General features: G+C 38.0%; 1 protein-coding gene across 1 annotated transcript in view; it reads left to right on the top strand.

Annotated features, from left to right (window-relative positions):
- Positions 8,241 to 20,616, top strand: part of LOC109844419 (ubiquitin receptor RAD23d-like) — a 15,075-nt gene continuing 2,699 nt past the window's right edge. The window contains 12 exon segments of the mRNA XM_020413429.1: positions 8,241 to 8,386; positions 10,256 to 10,417; positions 11,777 to 11,830; positions 13,096 to 13,178; positions 13,289 to 13,357; positions 16,827 to 17,004; positions 17,618 to 17,666; positions 17,669 to 17,766; positions 18,683 to 18,748; positions 18,832 to 18,879; positions 18,967 to 19,076; positions 19,172 to 19,250. Of these exon segments, the coding sequence (XP_020269018.1) occupies positions 8,321 to 8,386; positions 10,256 to 10,417; positions 11,777 to 11,830; positions 13,096 to 13,178; positions 13,289 to 13,357; positions 16,827 to 17,004; positions 17,618 to 17,666; positions 17,669 to 17,766; positions 18,683 to 18,748; positions 18,832 to 18,879; positions 18,967 to 19,076; positions 19,172 to 19,250 (1,062 nt within the window). The 5' untranslated portion in view covers positions 8,241 to 8,320.

Raw genomic sequence — 20,616 nt, 5'->3', positions numbered from 1 at the left:
AGAAGACCGGCATTCCATGTCCTTATCCAAAAAAATGGGAATCGATTTCGTATCCGGCGAAGTTCAACCTGATCAACTTCACGCCGTTCGACGGGAAGGGTTCCCCCACTCAGCACCTGATCTACTTCAAGTCCCATTTGGGAGTGATCTCTGGCAATGAGCCTCTGATGATCCGGTCATTTGTTGGCACCCTTTGCGGGCCCGTCTTCGATTGGTACCGCCGCCTCAAGCCCGAAAGCATCAACAGCTAGGAGGACCTAGAAAGCATGTTCCTAGCTCATTTCTTCGATAATGACGCCAAAGTGTCGATCAGGACACTCTTCGATGAGAAACAAAAAGACGGAGAGTCGGTGGATACCTTCATCAAACGCTTTCGCAATCAGGCAATGAACTGCAAGGATCCCGTCACGAAGGAATTCGTCTTGCAAACCTGTCATAACAACTTGTCCATTAACATCTTGGACGTTATGGGAGTAGAGCCACTCAATACCTGGAGAGAGTTGAAGGCGCGCGGAGAGCAGGCCGAACGATTCCTTAGAAGGAGGAATGTTGAAAGATGCCAACCGATGACTAACCCTCTAAATCCGGGTCTCGTTTCCCATAATGAAAGGAAGACACCTACAACAGTTGTTGATGTTAATCAGACGTCGCAACAACAGTCCCGAAGACAGCAGAATAGTTCGGATCCGATGCTCCAAAAAGAGTACTCATTCAAGGACGAAGACGTTCCAGCCATCTTCGAGACCCTTCTTGAAAACAACAAGATCAAACTACCGCCCATCACAAATCAGGAGGAAGCGGACGATACTGCAGATCCGAAGTACTGCGCGTACCACAGGAGGATCCTTCATCCCACTAAGGCTTGCTTTACTTTAAAGAATAGCATCCAAACATTGGTTGAAGCCGGCGTCATAACGCTAGGATAAGCCAAATAAGAACGGCAATACTCCGAAGAGTATACGAGTATAAACTGCTTCTCAATCCTCCAATCGGTATATGAGGTTAAACTGCTCCCTGATACTCCAATAGGTATATGAGTCTAAACTGTTTCCTACCGTTGATGGGAAGTTCCTGGAGAATGTTATGCTAATATTCTTAAGGATAACCCGGACATGTAACGGAGTATAAAGTCAGACCCAGTTCCAAGAAAGAAGCTAGGGGTGGATGATTCATGTAATGGGAAGTTCCCAGAAAAACGCTATATGTAATTTTCTTAGGGATAACCCGATAATTACAAACAAAGTGATAAACACTAAACCCCCACTATGATTTGTACTCCCACTCTCACTTTCTACCTGGTCAAACCTTCCTATAGTTAGGACCACAACCAAAGTCTCATCTCGATTCCTTCCATGAACGAGAGGTCCACTTTCAAATTGAACGATCAAGCCTATAAAAGGTAAGATAGTCTCAAAACTCCCACTTCCACTGCTTCCTTGGTCAAACCTATAAAAGTTAGGGCCACAACCAGATTCTCCTCTCGATTCCTTTCATGAACGAGAGGTCCACTTTCATTGATCAATCAAACCTATAAAAGTTAGGATTGTCTCCAACTTCACTTAGTCAAACCTGCAGATAGTTAGGACTAAGATTGAGTTATCCCTTTCGATAAACGAAAGACTTTCATCTTTTCCTTTTTCAGCCAAACCTATAAAAGTTAGGGTCGAAATCGGAATTTCCCCTTAATAAATGAGGGGCTCTTTTTGGATCGAATGACCAATCCTATAAAAGTTAGGGTCGTTTGAATCTTTCCGATTCTCGGAGTGGAGATCTCACTCTTAGTCTCATCTTTCTGGATTCTGGGGGTGGAGATTCCACTTCGAGTTTCCTTTCCAACTGAAGATAGAATATAAAATTCTTCCTCTTCGGTGCCGGGAGATAGAATATAAAATTCTTCCTCTTCCATTTTGGGTTCGTCTTTACCCTGAGAAAAGACACAATTTTCAACTTTAAATCCGTACATTCCATGCACGGGGAATTTTATCTCAACTCCTAAATAGAGATAAGCCTACGCCTAACATGCGTTGCCGGTTTAGTCTTTCACCGATTAAAAAGGATGAGTCAACGCCTAATACGCGTTGCCGGATGCCATATTCCCGTAAGAAATGGCGAAGTCTATGTATTCAAAATCATAGCATTAAGTCTAAGAGAAGTAATTCTCTTAGCACAACGTTACATGTAAAACGGGTTTTAATAATTCACATGCTAGCCCGATTCAAATGGTAATCGGTAAATGTACATCAAACCCGTTGATGGCTAGGGGTTTGCCAAAAATCCCAAAGTCTATGTCTAACACGCATTGCCGGTTAGTCTCTGACCGTAAAAAGGACAAAAGACCACATATTCAACATTGTGGCAGGTTGTTATTAATAACACCATAATCCGTGCCTCACACGCATGGGGAATTTTATCCCGAAGCCTAAGCAGGGATAAGCCAACGCCTAACACGCGTTGCCGGTTTAGTCTTTCACCATCCGAATCTGGGGACTTTTATCCTGAATCCTAAGTAAGGATAAGTCAGCGCCTAACACGCGTTGCCGGATAGCATGTTCCTGTAACAATGGCGAAGTCTACGTATTCGAAGTCGTAGCATCAAGTCTAAGGGAGTTCATTCCTTTAGCACAACGTCACATGCAGTACGGATCTAAACAATCTGCTTGCTAGACCTACTCAAACGGTAGTCGGTAAAGGCACATCAAATCCGTTGAGGGCTGAGGATTTGCCAAAAATCCTAAGCCTACGTCTAACACACGTTGCCGGGTAGTCTATTCCCGTGAGAAAGACGAAGTCTACGTATTCCATATCGTAGCACTAAAAGGGTTAACTATTTTAGCTTAACATCACATGTGGAACGGACTTAAATAATCTGCATGCTTGCCCGACTCAAACGGTAGTAGGTAAAGGCTCATCAAACCCGTTGTTGATGCATCAGCTCTGTTAGTTGGTCTCGTGACTCGATTATCCAACAACATTAAGATAAGATCCACAAATGCAGTTGAATCAGCTTTAACAGGTGGTCCTGCAGCCTCGACACTTGGGATCGCCGTGCTCCAATACCTTAAGAGCTTAAACTGTGTATACTCCAGTAAACGTACGAATAGAAACTGTGTCAACGTCGGGCGGTCTGAAACCCTAAGGTCAACGCCGGTCAACGCGTAACCCTAGGTCAACGCCAGTCAACGCGTTGCGACCAAAAAGTTAACATTCGACGTTCGAAACCCTAGGGTCAACGCCGGTCAACTCGTAACCCTAGGTCAACGCCAGTCAACGCGTTGCGACTAAAAAGTCAACATTCGACGTTCGAAACCCTAGGGTCAACGCCAGTCAACGCGTAACCCTAGGTCAACGCCAGTCAACGCGTTACGATAAAAAAGTCAACTCAATAACACGAGCCAAACTCAACTCATCAGTTGTAACGTCGGGCGGTCTGAAACCCCTAGGTCAACGCCGGTCAACGCGTAACCCTAGGTCAATGCCAGTCAACGCGTTGCGACCAAAAAGTCAACATTCGACGTTCGAAACCCTAGGGTTAACGCCGGTCAACGTGTAACCCTAGGTCAACGCCATTTAATGCGTTGCAATCAAAAAGTCAACTCAATGACATGAGCCAAACTCAACTCATCAGTTGTAGATTTGAGACTTCGACGACGGCCAGACGATGAACGCAGCGCTGGAAGAATTTTAGCTATTCACCAAAACATCGAGTAGACTGAAAATCGAAGGAGTCAAGAATCGAAGCTAACGACGGGTTCCTTACGCCGACTGAAGGCTGGACCAATCACATCCAAAGTATTCCAGCCTCTTCTATAAAAGAAACGAGTCTGGAACGCTTTAGAGGGGGTATTTGTAGGCATCGAAAATTGCCTATAGGTCTCCACGAACAACTCAGTGTTAAGGAACGATGATGAACGTCACTATCTGGTTCACAGGAGTTCGATTGATGTCGGTGAACGATTGAAGTGAATCGACAAACTACGTGAACTAACAGAATTTCGGAATAACGAAGATGATCCAACCATCGGAGCTGATAGAACTCCTCGTCGGCTTTCCAACACACTTTGAACCACTCAAATCCGAGTTCAGACGAAGAATCTACAGTGGAAACGGACAAATAGGCACTACGGTGTGTCTCGGACCAACGAGACACCCTAAGGTGTCTCGGCTGAGGCCGAGACACCCCTCAGGTTAAGACACCCTGGGGTGTCTCCAACGCAGAAAAAGTCCGTTATGCGGTTTTAACCGCCCGAAACCTCCGGGAGCCTATAAATACAGCCCCGGATCCTCACTTTTTTTGGATCTGGAATTCTCGTGCCTCGGCGAAGCCCTACTGGATTGAAAACTTAAAGTGCACGGATTTCAGAGAGGAGGAGGAGAGATCGGATCGAGTTCTTCAACACAAGAGAGAGAGATTCTTCAGATCTGTAGTTCCCCGGGTTCGTTCCTTAGGATTATCCTGTTGTGGTAATCTTAAGAAGAGTAATTATCTCGCTTCGCCGAGATAAGAGCTACAGTTTCTCGATCCCTTCACTGATAGACGAAGCTCTGCCCAATTTTTCAGCAATCAGATCCCACGCAAGCAGAAGACCGATAAACGATCTCTGCGTTTGTTTGATAAAGTTGTAAACTTTTTATTTTCATTGTGTAAGGAGATCTTATAAAAAGATCAACTTTTTTATTTTATTCGAGTTTATTGTAACGACTAAAGTTGTAATAGATTCGATAACAATGGAAACATCAACTTTCACCGCAAACACCCACGACCCAAACGAACTTCTCATTCCAGTCCTTGTTCGAGTTGGGAAGACCAGTGATGAGCTTGTACTTCCCCACCATCTGGAAATAGAAATGGGGCTCGGTCTGGTTCACTTTAATGTTCACCAGACGACCCAAGATTCACAGAGATGACTTTATTACCAACCAATGATAGATCACCACGAACCCTACCAGGATCACGATGGCGTTCTGCTTCATCTTGACCGGCGACACCCCTAGAGCCATGAAAACTTATTGAAGAAAAGGGTGCAAGGACATCCGCAAAGACAAACTCCAAGTGCCTCAAGCAAAGTGGAGCCCGATCTGGTCTATGGTCATAGACTGCTTCCAACCTCATCGGGGCCATCAACTCATACTCTCGGGGGATACTAAATCTCCCATGGAGCGTCCTCATCTGTGCTTGGGTCACCTTGGAGTGGAACTCGGCCAGAAGAGCTTGTCGATCTATGAGATCTGATGCCATTGTAGAAGGGAGAGTAATCGCCGGAAAAGATAGACGGGAAGGATCTCGAGTTCTCAAAAGGGAATTTTAAAAAACAATAATCGTCATTCCCCTGGCCCTGGCTTTATATATAGGCAGCTGAATCCGCAACTGCCGGAATTTGAACGGTCGGACCAGGATTTGGCTAATGGCCAAGATTAATTCTCAGAATTCAAAGCGACATCTTAGGGATCGAGGCACAACCCACTAACCTTGAACAACCCGCAACCTGGCACGAAAAGCGGAGTTGTGACAGTCAAAAAGAATGTGTGGTGATGTCAGCCACGTGAAATCTAAAAACACTTTTCAGTTTCCTCATTTAATGCATGCCCATGGCCGTCCAGAGCTGTTCTCATTTCACTCAGACCCGGCCCAAGCCGATTCCAAGTGAAAGGGCCAACTGTTATGGTGTTTTCAGTCGCTAAATTGTGACCCTTTTCCAGTAACGGACAGGTGTTCCCCGACATGCACTGTTTAAATCGAATTGACGATTAGGACTACCAGGATCCCGACTTAGCTAACTCCCCGAGTCGCCGTCTCCTTGGGTCGACTCGAAGGGCCGTACTTGTTGGTCCTCTTATCGAAGACGGCTCGCTTTGAGTCCACTCGACCAGTTATTCGACACTTCGCGGGGTCGACTTGAAAGACATTACTTCTCAACACCATTCATTATAAGCTAAAAGACGACTTCAACCTCGAACCCCCTCGGTGACAACGCGTCGACGTCACATTAAATGCTTGGCAGACACCATCATTTCTCCATCCTCGATACTATTTATGACACATAGGACTACGCCGGCTTCGTGCGCCCCCATCACATCTCATTAATGACGAAATGATAGCGGCCATCCCATGGCCGATCCACGACCGACACCTGTAAAGTAGACGCTGACTCATCTGTCAGCTCAGGCTCGGTGAAAAAGACTAGACTACCCCTCTTGCATGACTTTAAAAAAGAAAACTATGTCAAATACGAAGGTAAGCAATTTATCAGTATTTTCCTCCATTCTATTGTATTTTTTCATATTCTCACTCAAGCACCTAGTTGACTTGATCGTCAGAGGAACAACGGGGGAGCCAGTGCTCGTCCTCTTATGAGTTGTTACACGTGCAAAGACGAACAACCCAACTCCAAATCAAATATTCGAAAAAACGAACAGCCTCTATATCAACTCAATCCCTATTACCTTCTTTTTTGAACTGTGCAATTTAAACCATGAACAAGAGGAAACTCTCTCTAGCTTTCAGAACTCTACGAACCCCTTTAAACTATTGAAAAATCTCATAAACAACGCTAGTAGAGAAAGTAATAGCTTGAATTACAACAAATCAAAGCTTGTGATGAAAATTTTAAATCACAAGAATTATATGAGAGAACAAGGCGAACAATCAAGTCGCGTTCTTAAACTTTTTACTCTACCAATGTTATGAGACTTTGACTTTCCAATAGTTTTGGGAGGATTTAGTATAATTTAAACGTCCATGAAGAGACTTGTCTAATTTATAAAGATCAGATCGATTTGTGCAAAACTCCCTAAGCTAAGGGGGTGTTGTGAGATTTACCTTTTGACTTTCGCCCCTTGGTTCGTAGAATATAAAGTGTTACTAGCACTTCTTTTATTTCTATCTTTTCTACTCCAAAAGAGAAGAGTTACTCATCAAGACATCAACCAATTAGCTGCTAAGGCATTAATTTATTGGATCTAATCTGAAAATAAAACAGCATAAAAGATTTGTGCGCTGAATATGCAAAAATTACACTGTAAAACTCTTTCTTTTTTAAATATTAGAGACAATGGGCAATAAGCCGAAGTTATCCCTTCTCCATTCATAATCTCCAAAATTACAGGAAAATGATAAGGACACATCCCTAACCATACCTCCAACCACACACCCCTCTTTCATTTGTTACAGTCCCTCATGAGATTTTTAAAATTTTAAAATCTCATGTGGGGACCGATGTACTGTAGTAAATGAGAGAGAGTTTATGATTAGAGGTGTCGTTAAGGATGTGTCCTAGTGCCCCCCAAATTTCAATGTATTATATTTGGATTAACATCAACGCAATATTATGTAGGACCAACCACAAATGGTCACACGTGATCCAGAGAAATCTCGATAAATCTCTTTACAAAGATGGGGCCCATAAAACAAATGACGTGTCCTTCTTCCGTCCACTTTTAACTGTGTATGCTGTTCGTGCTGAGACAGAAACAATTGCCCAGCGGCCATTAGGGCGACCTTGTGAAACACCGCCTCTTCAACCGTGTTTCCATCTCTTGAGTTTTTAACACATTAGTCCCTTATAAGTTTCTTAATTATAAATTAAATTGTTAAAATTGTTAGTTCGTCCTTCAAATCCTATAAATTACTCCAAATTAGTCCCGAATGTAAAATTTCATTTCTACTGTTAAGGGTCCCGGATGTAAATTTTCATTTCTATTGTTTTGCATATATCACTAGCACTATGATTTAACATAATTGTCTAGCTGCACTCTCCAACTTCAAACCCCAATGGATTAAACTCAAATAAAGAATCTCTTCCTTGAAAATCAACATCTAAATCCATCTTAAGCCCAAAACACAACCCAAAGCTACTTATATAATCGCTACCATCGAAAACATCAATGATAAGACGAAAGAGAGAAAATAAATTAATAGCAATGGTAATTATAACGATAACTTTTGTACTATTTAGGTACAACCACAAACAAAAAATGAGATTCATAGTGACTAACAGTCTTTTTGGACAATTCACATTTTCAAGTGATAGCACAAAAGTAATATACAATGCGAGTATGATTAAAAAGTCAATTTTAGATGTTGGACTAGTCACTAACCCAACTAACACTAAAAAATTAAAACAGAAAATGTAAGAGCGACCAACTTGGGGTGATTACTAACATTTTTAGGACTAAATGTGAATATCAAAGATATGAGGGACTAGTTTAAACATACACGAAAGATACAAGCAACCACTCTTCAGGAGAACCCTTCTTTATTTTTTCCCCTCTTCCTCTATTGAAGAGTCACCAAACTCTCAAGGCCGCGGAAGAAGAAACAAGGATGAGGGTCTTCGTGAAAACTCTCAAAGGCACCAATTTTGAGATCCATGTCGAACCCCAGCACGCGGTAACTCATCTCTCGATCCATCTCGATTTCATCTGTGATCAAAACTGGATTCAATTATCGCTTAATTCTGTGGGATTTTGGTTAAAGTTTGATTCTTTTATATATTTAACTGAATTTTTTTTGCGACTTGGGGTTTTGTGGATTAGTTTTGGGTTAAAAAGTTTAGGTTGGATTTTAAAGGAGGAATAAGATTTGAATTGAGTTGTGGGATAATTTATTGGGTTAAACTGGTAATTGGAGCCCTTGGTTTAACAATAAAATTTTTAGCACTTTTCTTAAGATTCTCAGAATATATTGTTACTTTGATCAAGCAAAACCTATTTTGTACTGAAGTGATAGTTTCATTCCGAGAGATCTTTGTTGTTTATTTTTTTTCGTCAAATTTAGTGGGTTAAAGAGAAGGGAAATTGCTAATCTTAATGCGGACATGGTAGTATACCGATGGATATTTATTAGAGAGTGAATTTCTCCAAGTACCAATGACTGGAGATGGTAGAAAAATTACTAATGAAGCATGGTGTTATGGTGGATATGATTAGTTTCATGATCTCATAATTCAACTTTTCCTCCAAAACCCACGAGAAGGGCGATGTCAATGTGATTATTGTCTTAAATTTAGCATTTTAAGGCATAATTGGTGAAAACACAGTGCTAAAGGGAAGTTTGAAAATAAGGAGAATGGAGGTAGTAATCGAATATGCAAAGTTCTTCAAGAGTAGTTGGAAACTGTATCTAAAAAAATGCATTTAATTTATTCCCTCCATATTTATAAAATATCTATATTTGTAAAGGTAACAAATATGAGTGGCATAGTATCTATATCCTCTGTTTGTGCTTTTATCCATATGATAATTTTTGTGACCATTGTAGGAGTCTAAATATAGATGAAAGTTATGGTATTGTTCACTTGCCTGGAAATCAAGATGTACATGAGAATGGAAAACTGTCGATAGCAAATCTCTACCTTGTTATAGATGACTGTTTTCACCTGAATATGCTAGTTAACTATACAAGCGGACATGTTTTTTTTATTTTTGATGGCGACCAGAAAAATGTGATCGCATGGGTTTCTTTCGGCTTAAAACCACATCCCAGACTTGAATCATCCTGCACATATGGAACTTTCTCAACATGCCTTTGTTTCTCTACTTGACAATATACTGAAGTGTAGTTTAAAAATGTCAATGAAAACCAACTTTTTTATTTACAAAATCAGTCAACTTTGGGCCAATTCAGCTGCATGGTAAAAGTTAGTTGATTTTTTATTCTTTAGCTGTTTAAATTGTGCCAGAGTTTGGAAACCTCGAGTTTATTTAACACAAATAATCTATACAAAGGATTTTTAGGAAGCCAGTGCGGACAAGGATGCCAACCTCAGGTCCAAGTTATTTTAAAAATTAGAACCTGGGTTTAAAACCATCTTCTTATAGTTTATTTTAAGTTCCTACTGTCTTCTTTAACCTCCTGTCAAATTCTCAACTCCATTCACTATCATTTCTGTCGTTGCTGTCCTTGGTTAGAAAAAATCTCTCTCTGCCCCTTGCTGCCCTTTACTGCTTATTTTCAAACTCTTTCATATTTTGTATAGACATATTGAACAGGATGTTATATGTTATATTAAATATACTATCAATTAGAGTTTCTTTGCTTGTTTTTTTCCTCCTTTTTGATCTTCATTGCAAAGTTATCTTTGTTTGCATCTTTTTTTAAATTTGCATCTTCTTTACATACTTGGTTTATTTGGAAGACATGATTAAGGCAGTCATTGTTATAGGTGCTACTTTTTAGTTAATTTTCTGTTAATGATTTATTGTTTTCCTGTTCTATTTAAATCATGCCAATTTGTACCAATTTTCTAATTCTGTGCAGATTGCGGATGTGAAAAAGAATATAGAGACTGTCCAAGGGAAAAATGTCTATCCAGCTGAACAGCAGCTGCTTATACATCAAGGGAAGGTTTTGAAAGATGATACAACGCTAAGTGATAATCAAGTTTCTGAGGATAGTTTTCTTGTCATAATGTTGACCAAGGTATAATTGCTATCCCCTAAGATTAGATCCTTGATTTTTAGAACTTGTACCATTGTGTGTCCATTATTCATGAAACATTTTTGTAAATAATGTACATTACAACTGAAAACATAGCAATTTAGATGTTTTTACTATTACATATAGGTAATGTATGAAACCCATTTACTACAATATCAGCAATGTCCCAGTCTTAGCGAAAATAGTGTGATATATTGGGGATAGGTAAATGGAAATATGCATGGAGGTTACATATACTTTGGTTGGACTGTTGGATAAAGTAAAACATTGAATGATGTGGGTTGATAAAATCTGTATGCCCCAGTTCACTTGAGGAGAGGCATATTGAGAGTAGCTATTACTTGAGCGAACAGAAAGGTTTTTCTATGATGTTGGTCCAATTGGAAGATGAGAACGTTGTATGACAGAAGGTTTCAGTGGAGAATACACAAGAACTAAAGCAAAGAGTGTCATGGGAGTTTATCTCAGAGAGCATTTTGTAATTGCGAGGTTCCAATGAAACCTGAGTCCAGAAAAGTGTTTCAAACACAACATTTTCTCCAGACTGGTATTATTGAGCATTTGATAAAAAATTGTAGGCTTCAAGGCACTTGCAGATGGTATATTAAGCAGTTAATACTTGACTGAATAGAAAGAACTTTGACTTTCTAAGAGCAATGCATGTCCAATACGAATGTGTGGATCTAGGCTTGAGTAGATAACGTACGCGATTCAATGGGAAGATAGTGTTGGAAGAGTTTGCTCAAAAGAGCATTTGCTAATGGATGTGAGCCTGTGAAACTTAGGACAGGGAAATGATGTTGATCACAACATTAATTACTGGATAGTTCCAAAAACTGCGATCAGCAGAAATGGAATATTTTTTCCAGATTTTTTTACTCAAGAGTATCCTTAACACCAATACAGTATCGGACCTTAGCACCAATATATCATTGATCCAGAGCAATGTGCCTTCATTCATTTGAGTAATGAACCTTAGTACATACTTTATTTTATCATTTTGAATATAGACAAGTAGCATTGTAAGTATATATTCTAGTTCGTGCCTGGTGGGATGTTCACTCTAGCTTCTTCAGAAATTTGAACTTGGATTTTACAGAGCTTTCTTCATATACAACTTGGCGGTTTACGGATGTCTGATACATTGGACCTTTTGTTTGAATTTGCTATTTATGAAAACTTTTCATTAGTTTACCTTTCCTCAGCTACATTGTTCTGGCAGTTGATAGCAAATCCCAACTTCTTATTAAGAGAACATGACTTATTATATCTATTTAAATGTATGATTCTTTTTGCATTGACGATGATTCCATTGCATGACATGTATGCTCCTTTCACTAGAATAAAGCTTCATCAAGTGGAGCTTCAAGTACCAAAGTGGCACCTGCAAACCAGGTAAGCTGACAATTCACTTAAACTTAATGAGTATCCATTGCCTCTTATGTGCTTTAATTTTTAAATTGTTGCACATGTTTTGTATTCACATCTTGGTGATTCTATGTTATATATATATATATATATATATATATATATAAAGTGGCACCTGCAAACCAGGTAAGCTGACAATTCACTTAAACTTAATGAGTATCCATTGCCTCTTATGTGCTTTAATTTTTAAATTGTTGCACATGTTTTGTATTCACATCTTGGTGATTCTATGTTATATATATATATATATATATATATATATATAGAGGTTCTTTTGTTGCTTCTTAACGGAAGAATGATCTTTTTCTTAAAATCCTACAAGAAAGGATTAGATACACAGCAAGTAGTGTACTAGGAAGCACACATATCATAGAAGTTAGAAGAGAAAAAGAATAAAAAAGAATCAACTCTTTTCTTTGTGCTCGATTAATTGTGCATAAAATGGCTTCATTTATGAATTGACATGAGATTTTTTTATATTTATTTACCTGTTGTGAATATTACAATATAGTTTGTAACTGGCAGTGGAGTAGATTCTTTGTGTGGGTTCACTTCAACATGTTGAAGAAAGTAGATCGCGTGTATGTTTTTGTTTGGGCTATTGGTCCTTGGATTAAGTTAGTTAGATAGGAGTTGAGATGAAAGTGGTGTGGGTTGGTTAAGGAGGTATAACTTGAAGGTGACCTCAGTCTGTTAATGGTAATGTTATGTTCTCTATATGTATAGGCAGGTGACCAGAATGGTGGGATATATATAATTTGGGGGACTAAATTGCAGATTTAAAGGTATGAGGACTAATATAAAAAACTAAATTTAGTAGTAATGGCCTTTGTTTAGAACTTTATACTTTGGTTTCTCAAGGGAAGAATCATTCGGTTCCCTTTCTCAGAATCCTGCCGAATATAGGAGGAGTTGGCATATCATAGGAATTAGTTTCTTAAAAGAGAAAAGAATCAGCACTCTTTGTGTGTGTGTAGTTTGTGATAAGATGGCTTTATGCCTTTATCTATGATTTGCTATGAGAATATTATGTTTTCTTGAGATACTAGAATGTAGGTTATACTACTGAATTCTAACATCTTTAATTTTCAAAATCTACTTTGGAGAAACAAGCATATATAAATGGTTGTATTTTGTCGCCCTCTTATGGAGATATCTAAATGGAAATAACGTTCCCTACTATTATTTTGATTTTACTTGTGCTCTGCTTGAGTAAGACCTTTTATATCCAGGCCCCACCTACAACTCCTGTGCCTGCTAACCCTTCGACTCCAGCATCGGTCCCACCACAAGCTCCTCCAGCTTCACAGGCCCCGTGAGTTTTGTTTATCATATTGATATTTCTCATTTTTTTCTTCTTAATTAATTTTTTCATTTGAAATTAAGTGATAATTCTTTGTTGGTGGTACATGCCACATTTATTAGGGCACCTGCAAGTGCACCTGCTCCCACAGCCACAGCCACTGCTGCACCAGCACCGGCAGTAACTGTATCGTAAGTTGCCTCTCAAATCATTTGAAAGCACTATTACTCACAAATTACCTGATTTTTGAGTTTATGCTTAATATTTGCTAATAATTGATAATGCCTTATGTTTTTATGCAAAAACATTTATTTATTGTTTATGTTTCTAAAAGCATGTTATTGGGTCTGAATGGTATCATTTCTCGACAGCTTCATCAGTGTGAAAAGCTGGACTTCCTTTCAAATTGTTTTGACATTGTATTCTCTGGGCATTAACTTGATGGTTCCTAAATAAAACTTCGGTAACTATGTTGTAGTGTTGACAAGTTATGTTGGTTTTGCATATTAAATTTATTTCATGAATGGTTATCACAGTTATTAAATTGAACGGAAGGTAAACTATGATGGCTTATGTGGTCTTTCTGTAACTTGTACACCATCGAATACCTCTTAGGATTCTGAATCAAACTTAGTGACACTGAATCGTATACTGTTTATGTAATCAAGTTGGGCAGTCATCAAGAATGAAGTTAAGGCTTTGCTATTGGTGCAAAGTAGCAGACATATTAGAATAATTGACCTCGCAGACTTAAAACACAAATCTTGAAAATATAACAAAATCTATGGAGAGAAAAGCAGAAGAAACACTAAAATCTTGAGATGTTGAGTATCCCAGATTCCAAATATTTCTTGTACAGATTCCTCAATCACATAAGAGTGCACTTGCTACGCATGCATTCATATAACCTATATTGCTTTTTTCTGTGTCTGCCACTATTCTAGTACTAAGCAAATGGTAGTAGCTTTGTGCATTTATTTGTGGTTTCCCATGATGTGTGCATATTTTCCTTTATTCTTTTCTGTTTTCTTTTCTTTGTGTATTGATCTCCTCTCAGTTTCTTAACCAAGCACATAGTGTTTAAGGATACATTCAGAGGATAGAAACAGCTGCATCAAAAATAAGGGCAACACAAATTTTGATTTTTCTTTGGAATAGTGGTTCAAATTGCTTAATGATTTTATATATATATATATATATAGAGGTTCTTTTGTTGCTTCTTAACGGAAGAATGATCTTTTTCTTAAAATCCTACAAGAAAGGATTAGATACACAGCAAGTAGTGTACTAGGAAGCACACATATCATAGAAGTTAGAAGAGAAAAAGAATAAAAAAGAATCAACTCTTTTCTTTGTGCTCGATTAATTGTGCATAAAATGGCTTCATTTATGAATTGACATGAGATTTTTTTATATTTATTTACCTGTTGTGAATATTACAATATAGTTTGTAACTGGCAGTGGAGTAGATTCTTTGTGTGGGTTCACTTCAACATGTTGAAGAAAGTAGATCGCGTGTATGTTTTTGTTTGGGCTATTGGTCCTTGGATTAAGTTAGTTAGATAGGAGTTGAGATGAAAGTGGTGTGGGTTGGTTAAGGAGGTATAACTTGAAGGTGACCTCAGTCTGTTAATGGTAATGTTATGTTCTCTATATGTATAGGCAGGTGACCAGAATGGTGGGATATATATAATTTGGGGGACTAAATTGCAGATTTAAAGGTATGAGGACTAATATAAAAAACTAAATTTAGTAGTAATGGCCTTTGTTTAGAACTTTATACTTTGGTTTCTCAAGGGAAGAATCATTCGGTTCCCTTTCTCAGAATCCTGCCGAATATAGGAGGAGTTGGCATATCATAGGAATTAGTTTCTTAAAAGAGAAAAGAATCAGCACTCTTTGTGTGTGTGTAGTTTGTGATAAGATGGCTTTATGCCTTTATCTATGATTTGCTATGAGAATATTATGTTTTCTTGAGATACTAGAATGTAGGTTATACTACTGAATTCTAACATCTTTAATTTTCAAAATCTACTTTGGAGAAACAAGCATATATAAATGGTTGTATTTTGTCGCCCTCTTATGGAGATATCTAAATGGAAATAACGTTCCCTACTATTATTTTGATTTTACTTGTGCTCTGCTTGAGTAAGACCTTTTATATCCAGGCCCCACCTACAACTCCTGTGCCTGCTAACCCTTCGACTCCAGCATCGGTCCCACCACAAGCTCCTCCAGCTTCACAGGCCCCGTGAGTTTTGTTTATCATATTGATATTTCTCATTTTTTTCTTCTTAATTAATTTTTTCATTTGAAATTAAGTGATAATTCTTTGTTGGTGGTACATGCCACATTTATTAGGGCACCTGCAAGTGCACCTGCTCCCACAGCCACAGCCACTGCTGCACCAGCACCGGCAGTAACTGTATCGTAAGTTGCCTCTCAAATCATTTGAAAGCACTATTACTCACAAATTACCTGATTTTTGAGTTTATGCTTAATATTTGCTAATAATTGATAATGCCTTATGTTTTTATGCAAAAACATTTATTTATTGTTTATGTTTCTAAAAGCATGTTATTGGGTCTGAATGGTATCATTTCTCGACAGCTTCATCAGTGTGAAAAGCTGGACTTCCTTTCAAATTGTTTTGACATTGTATTCTCTGGGCATTAACTTGATGGTTCCTAAATAAAACTTCGGTAACTATGTTGTAGTGTTGACAAGTTATGTTGGTTTTGCATATTAAATTTATTTCATGAATGGTTATCACAGTTATTAAATTGAACGGAAGGTAAACTATGATGGCTTATGTGGTCTTTCTGTAACTTGTACACCATCGAATACCTCTTAGGATTCTGAATCAAACTTAGTGACACTGAATCGTATACTGTTTATGTAATCAAGTTGGGCAGTCATCAAGAATGAAGTTAAGGCTTTGCTATTGGTGCAAAGTAGCAGACATATTAGAATAATTGACCTCGCAGACTTAAAACACAAATCTTGAAAATATAACAAAATCTATGGAGAGAAAAGCAGAAGAAACACTAAAATCTTGAGATGTTGAGTATCCCAGATTCCAAATATTTCTTGTACAGATTCCTCAATCACATAAGAGTGCACTTGCTACGCATGCATTCATATAACCTATATTGCTTTTTTCTGTGTCTGCCACTATTCTAGTACTAAGCAAATGGTAGTAGCTTTGTGCATTTATTTGTGGTTTCCCATGATGTGTGCATATTTTCCTTTATTCTTTTCTGTTTTCTTTTCTTTGTGTATTGATCTCCTCTCAGTTTCTTAACCAAGCACATAGTGTTTAAGGATACATTCAGAGGATAGAAACAGCTGCATCAAAAATAAGGGCAACACAAATTTTGATTTTTCTTTGGAATAGTGGTTCAAATTGCTTAATGATTTTCTCAGTTATATCAGTTTTCCTTGTATGTTTTATTTCTGTTTTCTATTTAGACAATATTTTTTCCACTAGCTGTTAATTCCTTTTCAGTTTCTAGCTTAATATTTTCTTCAGTTCTATGCGGGTTTCCCCCTCATAATGCTTATTGTATGTTCCTGTAATATCTTTTGATAATTTTTAAGGAGGCATGCTTCTTAATTCTACAGCTGATAATGTTTTATGGCACCTTTTTACTTATTCAGCTCTGAAGCAGATACATATGGGCAGGCAGCATCGAACCTTGTTGCAGGAAATAATTTTGAGCAAGCTGTTCAGGGTATTCTTGATATGGGTGGAGGGACTTGGGATCGAGACACTGTTGTCCGTGCTTTACGTGCTGCGTATAACAATCCTGAGAGGGCCGTTGATTATTTATACAGTGTAATATTATTTTTCTTGAATGTGCTTTATTTATCATCTTTCCGAAATAGCTCAAAAACTCTTCACCGTCATGCAGATGGGTCTATTTCGAAGTACACATCATCTATTGTGTATTCTCATCTATGTTTTATTGTAATTCTTCATTCTGAAACGTCACAAGAGCGTCATGCGCATTAGGGAGTGTTGATGAATATTTTGAGTGTTTATCAAGTGTTATGGAAACATAATTTGCATAACTTGAGGACAATCTCCTCATTAAGTTTAACATCCATTGTATTGCCTCTATAAGCTAGTTTTTCAAGTGTCAACACCTTGGTTCCATATGATAGAATTTATTACTATTTCTAAGAAGGAGCTTTGTTACGTATGCTATAAAGAGAAGGACATCGGTAGATATCATTTATGCATAGACAAACTTGTCCCTGTGTCTGCTTTATTGTGGAATTTGCTTTTCCCCATGCATGAGTCACGTTTGAGTCCGTAATTGTCGAGTTCTCTGAGTCCTGGATGGAAGTCCATACATGCAGTTATATTTGATAATTTAATTTGTGTATAAAACTACGCACATCCTTGTAGTTACATTTTAGGAGTTAATGACATCTTCCTATCTCAGGGAATCCCCGAGAATGCAGAAGCACCACCTGTCGCGCGAACACCAACGGCTAAGCTGTTAATCCCCCAACCCAGGCTTCACAACCAGCAGCTCCCACAGTTCCATCGGGTGGTGGTCCGAATGCTAATCCCTTGGACCTTTTCCCTCAGGTATATGTTCTTTTGTTCAATAACATTGCGAACTATTTAAGAACAATATATGCAAACATATGCAAAAAAACGAGTATAGCAGAAATGAGAATATTATGATGGACTTGTGTATATATCCCGTAGAGATTCATATAAGAAACGAGTGCATTCATAGGAAGCTAGATGTTGCTCGTATTGAGGATAAAATAAGAGAATCAATTGAGATGAATTTTTTTGTCATGTGCGACGGAGGCCACTAAATCCACCAGTAGGAGAACTGATAAGATCGTAGTTAATAGGAGCAAGGAGGACTAGAGGTAGGCCTATCCGAATTTGGTTGGAAGAAATTAAGAAAGATATGATAATAGTTTTGTAAATTTCACAAAACCCACAATAGTTTGGGTATTTTTCACTTAATCCTAAAAAGTTTGAAGACGTCACTTAACTCCTAATAAGTTTTGTCAGAAAACCCCCAAAACTAATATCATTAGTTTGAAGTGTCACATGCAAATCATGTGCTGTCAAAAGACCAAAATACTTCTTATTTTTTTAAAAACCCTTCATGTCTTGTAATTTTCACCCTGAAATCTCTTCTCCTTCTTTCTCCTCTCTGCTTGCATTCACTCCCAGTTTGGAGCTTCCAATCCCCAAAAGATATGTATATCATCTTGCAGAATCCTGAATTTATTGGGGGTTAGGTGAGATTTTCGAACTTGTTTAGGGTTAAGTGAAAAACGCCCAAAGTTATTGGGGGCTTTGCAAGATTTACCCTGATAGTTAATTTGATGATGGAGATGGCACTTACTGACTGGAAGAATATTATTTGCTTATCCGACCAAAAAGATTGGGATATAGACTTTGTTGTATACGTTCTTTGTATTTTCTTAACTTTTATATAGTTTGAAAGTGACAGTTTATTCTGCTATATCTTTAATAGGGTCTTCCAAGCATGGGTTCAAATGCTGGTGGTGGAAACCTTGACTTCTTGCGCAATAGCCCGCAGGTACTTTGAATTGAGTACGTGTGTGTGCAATGTTTAGATCACTGATTCAAACTATTGTCATTGTTCTCTTTTTACTTCTGCAGTTCCGAGCCTTGCAGGCTATGGTGCAGGCAAATCCTCAAATCCTTCAGGTCATTTTTCTTTCCACAAATTGAGTTTTTCCCCCAGAATTATTTCCCTTTCATTTCAAAATTCATGCTAGCCCTTTGTTTTCACAGCCAATGCTTCAAGAACTAGGAAAACAGAATCCTCAGATTATGAGACTCATTCAGGAGCATCAAGCTGATTTTCTTCGTCTAATGAATGAACCTGTTGAGGGAGCAGAGAGGTATGAAATGTTTGTTTTTACTATCTGTGTAGAAAATTTATTAAAAATATGTTTATGATGAGTTGTTTTTGTTTGTGTTTTTTTTGGGAAACCAGTGATCTACTGGGTCAATTAGGAGGTGCAGTGCCACAAACGGTGGAGGTTACTCCTGAAGAAGCTGAAGCAATTGAACGTGTAAGTCACATTGCCCATCATATTATCTCATGCAATTGAACGTTATATTTATTAAAAATATAACGTTTTATTCATACGTTAGGAAATATAGTATGCTTGTATTTAGGAGTTGTTTGGGTTGCTGCAAAAATTAATGGCAGCTGATGTTGCAGCAACAAATGTTGCATGTAGCATGTGTTGCAGGACTTCAAATTCTTTATTTGGATAGCTGCAATTATATTGTAGGAAATATTTCTAACACAAATTTAGTGTTTGGTCGAAGAACAATTAGTGGAAAAGCTGCATAATTTTAGCATATAAGGGAAGTATGGTGTGGATGGTTTTATTTATTCTTTTTTTTAAGGCTACAACTTTTCCTCCTACCAAATTTGCGGTAGCATTTTGCGTAAGTTTTTTCTACAAATGAAAGTCGATTTTCTTACCTAAACAAAGTTGCAAGCCAAATAATGCATTTATAAATTCGGTCGCTCTATTTACTTTTGCAACACCCTTTCCGTCCGACCAAACTGCCCCTTGATTACAAGTCTTTAAGATGCAAAATATTAACAGTATAAACACAAATTCAAAAATTAGAAGATTAATTGAAGTGGAAGGCAGTTAATAGATATCTCCAACTTTGTTAAGGTTAGTGGATGGAAATTTTGAATTAAGTGCTGTCTAGGTGCATCGATAATAATGGGATTATGCTGAGGCTGAGTGTAATTAGGTGCAGGTTAGGCAGGACGGATATGGACACGGACACAAATACAAACATGGACACAAATACAAACACAGATATGGACACGGACATGGATACAAACATGGATATGGACACGGGACATGACAAATTTGTAAAATGTAGGATACGGTGACACAAATACACACACATAATTTTACATACATGATCAAATATCGAATGAAAATACCAATAAAATTTGTATGTTCCTTTCTATTATCTATAACAATCAAGAATCTAGATAAATCAAACTAAGAATAAGGTTTAACAACAAAAGTTTAGTTTTGACTGCATGAGATACTATGATGGGTGTTTTTCAAATATTTAGATAATGAGTTTCAGTTTTCGGGTTAAAAAACCAATTGGTTTTGAACCTGATATTACCAGATAAACTAGTTTAGAGTATGTGTAATAGGGAAATTAGGTTTTTCTTTGAACATTGTGTCCATGGCGTGTCCGTGGAGAGTCCGTGTCCGACACGTGTCGGACGCGGACACGACACCCAAAACGCTATGTCAGTGTTATGTCGGGTACATGAAACATGTAGGGGTGCTAGAAATAAAAAAATGTAGCCTTGTGATACAGGATTACAAGGATCTGGATCTGAAATGGGAAGAGTTTTGAATTTTTATGTAATAGTAGTATTATTGC

Source organism: Asparagus officinalis, chromosome 6 (assembly GCF_001876935.1).
Source record: "Asparagus officinalis chromosome 6, Aspof.V1, whole genome shotgun sequence".
Lineage (NCBI taxonomy): Eukaryota > Viridiplantae > Streptophyta > Magnoliopsida > Asparagales > Asparagaceae > Asparagus > Asparagus officinalis.
This window is presented reverse-complemented; position numbering and strand designations above follow the sequence as displayed.